This window comes from Notothenia coriiceps, unplaced genomic scaffold (assembly GCF_000735185.1).
Source record: "Notothenia coriiceps isolate Sejong01 unplaced genomic scaffold, NC01 NC01_scaffold00020475, whole genome shotgun sequence".
In the NCBI taxonomy this organism is placed as follows: Eukaryota; Metazoa; Chordata; class Actinopteri; order Perciformes; family Nototheniidae; genus Notothenia; species Notothenia coriiceps.
In genome coordinates, this window is record NW_011353176.1 from 110,431 (window position 1) to 119,415 (window position 8,985).

Consider the following 8,985-nt stretch of genomic DNA (forward strand, 5'->3'; position numbering starts at 1 on the left):
ACCTGACATTAGCTGTTTTAAAAAAAAATGTATTATATAAGGTTAAGAGATACAGATTTAACATGATTCAGAATGTTTTGTTTGGATAACTTGCACAATCTTGTTTGACAAGGTGGGGGTCGACTTTCACAAAGACCTTGAAGTGTTGCTTCTCGTCAGTGATAATTATATCCAGTAATATTGCGTAAGGGATTGGGCTTTTGGAATAGTTTATGGTATCTTGTAAGCTGAGTGAAACCCCCCCCCCATTCCTGTACTTTGTACCTACCTCATAAACATTATTGGAGACAACTTCCAGTGTACTGTAGCATGGGTGAATCATATTTTTCCATAGGACAAAGTGCTCTTATTGTTTTAGGTAAAAACCTGAATTTGGACTTCCTCTAACAAGCGACCGGGTCACGTTACTAATCAATATGTCGAGTATGCAATATACAAGGTGACCAGCCGGAAGTTTCTCTCAAACACCAACTGGTCAGCGGTTGTAAAATCAAGGTCCACAGTAAAAGAGGTTTTCACTTTTGACGTTTCACTTCAAAACATAATGGATTAACAATGATTGATTGCGAATATGACTAAATACAGACGGCAACATTTAAAAATTTAAGTATTGTCTCTAGTTAATCTTGCCCATGTTTGGTAACTTGTTCAATTATAAATGAACCTTTTCTTTGAGTTTACGTTCAAATGATTTGCATTAAAAGTCCCCCATTTTTTTTCTGTTCTTTTAGTCACTTTTATATAATTTCTTGACCTTTTGATATGCTAACTATATACTAAAGGGTCCTGTTTCCTTTTTAGACCGATCCTCTTCTAGAAACCTAAAAGATTATTTACAAACTGGTTCTGCTTCACGCATGCAGGTAAAGGCAGAAAAAAAGTACAATCTAACATGCACTGTAAACTTTAGTGTTCACAAAACATCCTAAACTACCACTTTGTATTATTTAGATGAATTACAGTCAAGAGGGCACTGCAAATTATTTGTTTTCTTTAATCACCTAAAGCAGCGTTATTCAATTGGCGGCCCGCGGGCCAAATCCGGCCCCGGGGTGATATTTACTGGCCCTTTGAGTATAATGTTAAAAAGTAATCTACTTTTTTTTTGAAGATTTTTTTTGGGGCCAGAGTGCCTTTATTCCATAGAGGGTGTTAAATTGAGAGATAGAGGGGAAGACATTGCCTGAAAACTTTAGCGGGCTCAGGTTTCGAACCCACCTACTAGCTACTGTAGTGACGACTCCTGTCATTGATTGCATCTCTGCGTGAATGATTAGTTAATTTCACCTACCGGTAAATTAAATCAAATTAAATTATGTTGATGGTTAAATTAGCTTCACATGTAGGCCTACTGAGTTCTGAACTTGCCATTTAGATCTATAAAGGCCTTGGGGCTATGTTGTTTGATTGAATTAAACACAATATATGCACTCCACTACGCTGTTGTAGTATATCCTGCATCTGAAGCTCTTAATATGATTGCTCATATTTCAAGCCATCTTTTTCCCGGCCCCTTGCTTTGGATCATTTTCATCAACCGGCCCCCATTCCAAACTAATTGAATAGCCCTGACCTAAAGTATTGAAATACAGTTCAGATGAACACAAATCTTCACACAGCACTTAGTTCCTGTTCACCCCTTCTAATAAATCAAACACAGGGTGGGTTATTAATCAATAACAGCACTGAGCTGAGAGCTAATTGTGCCAGTCTTTATCTCATAATGTAAATAGTTTAATAGTCAGGGCTTGTCTTGTGTTTTCACTTTTGTGTCCATCTGTGTTTTATTTTTCTCTTTTAAGTCGATGTGTAGAGTTTGCCCTTTGGTCAGACGGTTGCTAAGAACCAAGTCTACTTCCTGCAGATGATATTAGATATGGAGTAATATATACACATATATAAAAGCTTTTCATCAGGCTCAGCAACAAAGGAAATCTTTATCCTTCATCTAGGAAAAATATATTCTAATATAAGCAATATTACGTTTTTATCTCTGCTCCTTTCTCCAGGGCTTTTTTGGCACTAAGAACTGGCATTGTGCCGTATGAAGCAGCAGAGATGCTTTTTGTCTTTTCTTGTTCCTTGTGTTGTTCTTGCCAATGTTTCAAGAGACTCAATAAATTACCAATATGAAATCCTGGAAGATCAGCGCCTTTGAATGTGGACTTTGTGAAGGGTGCACCCAACCAAACAAAAACACGATCTTGCATTTACACAAGTCAGTTTATTGCAGCCTTTAATTAGATTTTACTGTGGCTTGGAATAATTAAGGTGGATGTTTTTTGGTCATGCTCTTGACAGAGAAGCTGTGTTTTTTGTTTTTCAGAGATAGACTCCCAGCTTGCCCCAATTACATCACCCAACACAACCAAAAACCTTCAGCAGCTCAAAGGTAACGATAAGTATTATGTCCAACTTCTCTCAAATGTTTATGTTGTTAGTTTTGTCTCATTTTCCCTAGTTTCTGTTAAATTGTCAGGTCCTCGGTTTTAAGTCAACTGTTAAAGGTAGGGTAGGTAAGAATGGAGAAACCAGCTCGAGTGGGCTATAATTTGAAAGTATGCAGCCAAATCTGCCCCTTCCTTCAGACTTCCTTACAGAGCCCCTCCTCCAACACACACGAACGCGCACATGGAAGGCTGACAGGCAGGTAGGCCATCCAGTTATTTTAGCCGGGCCGGCTCAGATAATTGGTAGTGCTTTTTACAGCTCCATGGCTTCCACAGATGAATCTTTGTATATATTTATTGTCAAAGCATTTAATGTTTTCATTGCTATCGGGATGTTAAGAGGATTCCATGGAATATAACAACAAGTGTTTCTGAAGTGAATTACCTACCCCACCTTTAAGTTGAATCTGATTTGTTTCAAAATACAAATGAACAGTGTCACGAAAGAGGCTTTAGAGAGAGAAACAACAGCCCCGTAGTCAGCTGGTATAAAGCACCTCAGTATAAAACATCATAAAAGCGGCCCATAAAATAAAAACCACCACATCAATAAAGATGGATAATTAAAGATCATCCAGCTACTATACTAGACCCCGCCTCATCACACAGCTGTTTGTTTATCTGGAATTTGATTTACACTGAGTGGTATTTTTCCACAAAGAAGATGTACGGTAACCTGGAAGATCAATTCTATGTAAATAATACACAGAAATATTGTCGGCCATCACATGAACAATTTGAATCTGATGTAGTTTGTACATAATAGAGATTTAATGTTTTTTACAATACACAAAGTAAATAATTGTATCATTAAATATTTCCAGTTTTGTTGTGAGAAGTACGTTTTCAGGTCGGTTCCTGATGAATGTTAATACTTAAAATCAATATATTACAGGTTTGAATGACATTATTTCAGCTCTCCAGTGAATTTAGATACAAATTCCACAAAAGCAGTGACGATGATCATGATGTCCCTTTTTGCTGGTACTTCTGCATCTTTCTTTAAGGTGTCTAGCTCTTCTGTTCCCGTGTTTCAACCTCAAAGCTGTCATTGCAGTAGGGGTTTAGTTCACCTCGAGCAGAGGACTTCTTAATTCTGCAGCAGATTAGTTTGTAGAGAGCCACCACCGGGATGGAAATCACAGGCAGAACACACAGGAGGATGATTATGGCAAACACCCAGTCTGGATATTTCAACAGTTTAGTTAGTGGGAATAGTTCCTGAAGAGAAAGAGAAGAAGTACAATTACTAATCATTAATTGGACATTTTGTCAAACTTGCCTATTCTCTTTTTGAATTCTTAAAATCACTTTGCTCAACTAAGAAATGCTTCTAGCTCCTCTTAAAACTACATCTAATTTGAACTTTTTGTTATTTGATTACAGCAGCTTTTAAAATGAACTGATACATTGCTGTTTTAAGGAATTTTAACTTCAGCACCATACATCCAGTATATATATTCTTATATAATGTATTCAACATCTCCATGTGAGTACCCTCGGCTTGCTTACATAGTCTGGGTCCCATGAGGGATATGAGGGGCGCGTCTGTGCCTGGATGGCCACGTAGGCAACAAACACCACCAGGAGCATCAACGGACTGATCACCATCCAGCAGGCCTTCCAGAAGATGTTGGGCCTCTTCCCCGTCATAAAATAGATGTCTTCACTGAACCTGTCAGAAGAAATGTGGGGAAGCAGATAAGGTTTCACGCCATCTCGAGAATTACAGCGTAACACTACTGAGTATCAAAGAAGAGGATCAAAAGTTACGTTTTCATTCCACGACCATAAGCGACAGCAGTGATCTCAAAGAACGCGATTACGAGGAGAGGTACGGAGCCCACGTAGCCGTTAAATACCTCCACCCAGTAGTTCCCCGAACCCAGGGTGAAGATGAGAGCCGTCAAGAAGGCTAGCAAGCAGATGATTGCTAAGGAAGTGAGAAAATAGTTTTCAGAAAGAAAATTTAAAGGGTAAAAGCTGTTTCCCTTTTACTTTGCTGCAACCTAATCTGATTAGTAGAGTTAGTCTATATACACTGAACAAAAATATAAATGCAACACTTTTGTTTTTGCTCCCATTTTTCATGAGATGAACTCAAAGATCTAAAACATTTTCTATATACACAAAATAACCATTTCTCTCAAATATTGTTCACAAATCTGAAAAAATCTGTGATAGTGAGCACTTCTCCTTTGCCGAGATAATCCATCCCACCTCACAGGTGTGGCATATCAAGATGCTGATTAGACAGCATGATTGTTGCAGAGGTGTGCCTTAGGCTGGCCACAATAAAAGGCCACTCTGAATCATGCTGTCTAATCAGCATCTTGATATGCCACACCTGTGAGGTGGGATGNCTGCATGCCTACAGACTGACTAACGTCTTACCTACTCAACAAAGAGAGGGTCGATTGGTGGATGAATGTCTCGCACACACACACACACACACACACACACACACACACACACACACACACACACACACACACACACACACACACACACACACACACACTAGGGCTGCTCGATTATGGCAAAAACCATAATCACGATTATATTTGGTCAATAATTGATATCACGATTATTAAATAATTTGAACAGTATCTTTTTAACTGTTGATTACCCTGAATGTATAATTCAACTCAAAGACTACAAAAATAAATTAAATAACTTACATATTTAAATAAATAATATCAAAATAATAAATACCAATAAACAAGATCAACAAATGTTTTGGAGCGCACTTCCACAAGCTACTAAACATAAATAAATATGATAAATAAAAATAAATGAGACTAAAATGAATTAGATCAAATGTGTTGTAGTGCACTGTCACAACCTAGCAAAGCTAAATAATAGTTTTTTTCGATTATGTTGTTTTTGTAATTGTGGCAGGCCAAAATCGTAATTTCGATTTAAAATATGATTAATTGCACAGCCCTAACACGCACACAGAGACACACACACTTTTTGGCACAGTTCTGTGCTGTTATGCTGTTATGTTCAGTCATTGTTCTTATGTTGAACATGAATGAATTTACTTTGTAAGTAATTATGGGACGTATTTCTTCTTTCATAGCAATTTTCCTTCATACTTTCTTGCCGTGTAATAGGTCTTGAATTCTATTCAAAGTGGTCTTAAAAAGGTCTTAAAAAGTCTTAAATTTGAGTTGGCGAAACCTGCAGGAACCCTGAACATTGTTCTACACCCTTGGATGACCCAGACATGTCTGAGTCCAGATTCAAAGATATTAACCAGTATGGTCATTTTAGTTACCTAAACACTGACTCTGCTCAATTTAAAGTCTATATTCAGTTTTAGGTCCCATACTCATTTTCAGAATGAATTTTTTTCCACTAAGGTGAAGAAGGACAGAAAAACATTGTGCTTATTTATTTTTTCACTACAACAGGTTGTACCACTGTCCAGTTTGCTCCCTCTTTCTACAACGTTCTTCCCAAACTGTCCAAATCTCCTGCTGAGGCCAAAACCACTGAAAAGACCCCTCAAAGTGAACCGGCTCAATCCACAGCTGCTGCCTATCCCAATTCAAGTGCCTCCTTTGTTACAACCCCTAAACATACAGGTACAAATCACTGTAAAAAACTCATCCAGATATGAATGTTTGATTTCAATATGTACAAATTGTTTAGGGTTATTTATAGGGAAAATATACTATGGTTTAGAACAAAATGAAGTAAAGAAACTTAAAAAGTGTGAGTATTCTGTTAGCAAGAGAGGGGGGGGCGGGGTTGTGGGGTGTTATAGAGCGTTTAGACATTATTTAATTCAAAGAACTATCACAAAATCTTTACCCCCCCTGAAATTGTTTCCACAGCCCAGAAGAAGAGAAGGCGGAAAAGTCGCTGGTCCTCCGGCTTTATAGCAAAGAGAAGATCGTCCTGCTCTCCTCACACATCCAGAGACGATGCACACTTAGAGTCTGAGGAGGAAGATGGAGACGACGATGAGGAGGAGGAGGAGGTTGAGAAGAGAGGAGCAGCTGAGTGTGAGAAAATGACTGAAGGAGACGAGAATCCCATGATGGTGGATGGAGAGTCAGGGCCTGCACCAGCCCAGGAAGGTAGTTTAGAGCCTACTGAGAATGAGCAGGACAGTCAGCAGGGAAGGGAGGAGAAGAGTCCGGCTGCTGAGGATAAGGTTATCCTGTGTGGATCAGGGAAACCAGAAGATGACGACCAGATTGAAAAAGAAAGTGTGGATAAAGATCAATCAGGACAGTCTGAGGAAATCAAAGTCTTAAAGGGAGAAAATCAGACCAGTGAAAGCATTATAGTCGACACTAACAAGGACAGCCACACTGTGACAGAAGGAGATACCCAGGGGCCATCCAACACAGAGGAGGGGGCTGAAACTAAAGGCCAAGAGCTAACCGAAACAAGGACTGAAAAATGTCGAGCTGTAACACAGACAGACGACAGTAACAAGGTAGTTACTGTAGTGGAGGCAGAGCAGAACAGCCCGGCTGAACCAATGGAGGAAGCAGCAAATACCTCAACCACAGACGTCTCTGCAGCTCACAGAGGAGAGGAGGACACAGACAAAGGTTTGATACTACACTTAAAGCTCAGCTCTTCAACTTCAGGCTTTAAGAATATACTAAAAGACATGCTTATCAGAAGTTTGTGTAGTGTTTCTAGAGACTATAGTAAGTGCAAGTTCAGTGTTTTAGCTTGATTGTGTCAGCAGATTGCCATTTATTATATTGTTTGTATGTTTTTTAGAACGGAGCGTAAGGCCTGTAACACCGGCTCTTAAGAACGCTGTGCTGCAGCAGCAGCAGAAAGTCGATGTGAACAAAGCCCTGCAGATCCTTGAACAGGAAACTCCTCCTTTGGTGGTGGACAGAGACGGATTAAAGGTGTGTGAGATATTGCAGCTGGCAGAATATTTTTGTCTTCAGTCTTTTTATAGTTTCTGGTCAGACAGGTTTTTTGCATCATGACTTAACAGGCAACCTTAGAAACAGATGATGAAATAAAGCTAACTTTCCCTTATCCTGTACTCTTCTGCCTTTTTTCCATAGAAGTTTGTCAACTAAAATGTAATCTGCATTTCATTCCCTTTTCTTTTGCCTTTTCCACTCATTTCTTCAGGAGCTGTTGGAGAGAGTAGTGACCAAGACTGAAAGCTACGAGGTCTACAAGCTGGAGAAACTCTATGCTCTGCTCTGCCAAAGCATCTACAGACACAGACGCGACTACAACAAAACGTTACTAATACAGGTTAGTTTTGAACCATACTGATAACGAATACTGTGATACTGACACTGATTTTGGTCTGTCATAGCAAACAAAGTGCATTAAAGGCGGCTTTTGATAGTTTTGTATGTTTTTAAATGGCTATCTAAGACTAGTGCAAACTCATTTACTTGTGCCCTTAAGATCAAATTTGACCACTGTAATTTATCATGCAAATGCATTTTTATTTTTCTTGCCTCACGTACTTTTAATGGTTCTAATATTTTTCTAATCCTGCTTTCTCATTTTGAACAGGAGTTGGAACGAGAGATTGCAGGCTTCTGTTGACTTCTCTACAGGAAGAATACGACCTCTTTATTTAAATAATCACACACATCACCCTCTTAGCTATGTAAATATACATAGGTTCTATTTTCATAGAATTATGCAAGCACTTATATTTGTGCATTAGCTTGGTACTACGTTTTTTAAATATTTTATTTAATGTTTTCTCCAGATGTTGTAGTTTGTCTTTTTACTTATTGTCCCCAAATCCTAATCCACCTGGCCATTATGGTGTGTAAGGCAATATGATTGTTTTCTGGAAACAACTCTTGAGTTGTCTTGTTCACAGGGACCACACAGTTTTACCATTTTATAAATGGAGGGTTAAACCAAAGATACTAATTATTCGCATGATGTGAAGTGTAGGATTTTTTTTTAAGCTTAAAAAACTAAACAAAAATACTAAATTGTTCCAGACTATTGTAAAATAAATCTCACTAACTACTGACTAATAAACAAGTTGTCTATTTGTGTATAAATCCCAGTATTTTTCAGCGCATACACTACATGCTTGCCTGACGTTTTTTCTGCATTTCTGTGTATCCTCTTTAATTTTTACAGAGGTTGTTTAGTTTAATTTACATCCTAGTAATGGAAAGGTATCTTCTGCTTTTGTTCATCTCCCTCAGTTTATATTTACATGTTTGTTTTTTTACAAGAACATTTTAAATGTTTGCTAAATAATGTACCTACAAACCCGACCAGCATCAATTGCATTTTATTTTTGCCGAGGCATTAATATATAATAAGTCTTTGGGTTGTTTTGAGAGGCTTGGCAATGTCAGTGTCCTCAAGTAGCTTGTCGTGCTGCCCTGACGGGTCATGTGAGGACAGCCGGGTCGGGAAACCAATGAGTTAACCGTCCTGCTTTAAATTGCGTATTATAATTTTTTCTGGAAAGCGCAAAGCTCCATTCACCTCATAAATAGTATATACTAGGCGTACAATTGTACAATTTTGCCATGTTTCCGAAATTAAACTG

General features: G+C 38.4%; 2 protein-coding genes across 2 annotated transcripts; one reads left to right on the forward strand and one right to left on the reverse strand.

Annotated features, from left to right (window-relative positions):
- Positions 1-3,213: 3,213 nt before the first annotated feature.
- On the reverse strand, positions 3,214-4,819 carry LOC104952743 (sodium-dependent neutral amino acid transporter B(0)AT1-like). Its single transcript, XM_010779617.1, has 4 exons — positions 4,798-4,819; positions 4,224-4,383; positions 3,963-4,125; positions 3,214-3,671 (listed from the first exon to the last, which is right to left on the reverse strand). Exons 1-4 carry the CDS (start codon positions 4,817-4,819, stop codon positions 3,462-3,464), a joined length of 555 nt encoding a protein of 184 aa, XP_010777919.1. The 3' UTR covers positions 3,214-3,461.
- Positions 4,820-5,682: 863 nt separating this feature from the next.
- On the forward strand, positions 5,683-8,497 carry LOC104952744 (ATPase family AAA domain-containing protein 2-like). The gene is made up of 6 exons (XM_010779618.1): positions 5,683-5,719; positions 5,819-6,043; positions 6,296-7,024; positions 7,203-7,339; positions 7,575-7,703; positions 7,974-8,497. Exons 1-6 carry the CDS (start codon positions 5,683-5,685, stop codon positions 8,004-8,006), a joined length of 1,290 nt encoding a protein of 429 aa, XP_010777920.1. The 3' UTR covers positions 8,007-8,497.
- Positions 8,498-8,985: the final 488 nt, after the last annotated feature.

What these genes read in the sequence shown, in the direction of transcription:
- LOC104952744 (XM_010779618.1), top strand. Translation starts at nt 5,683, where the DNA reads ATGTCTGAGTCCAGATTCAAAGATATTAACCAGTATG. An exon ending in TACAACCCCTAAACATACAG is followed by an intron (nt 6,044 to 6,295) that starts GTACAAATCACT and finishes TTGTTTCCACAG; the next exon opens with CCCAGAAGAAGAGAAGGCGG. An exon ending in ACAAAACGTTACTAATACAG is followed by an intron (nt 7,704 to 7,973) that starts GTTAGTTTTGAA and finishes CATTTTGAACAG; the next exon opens with GAGTTGGAACGAGAGATTGC.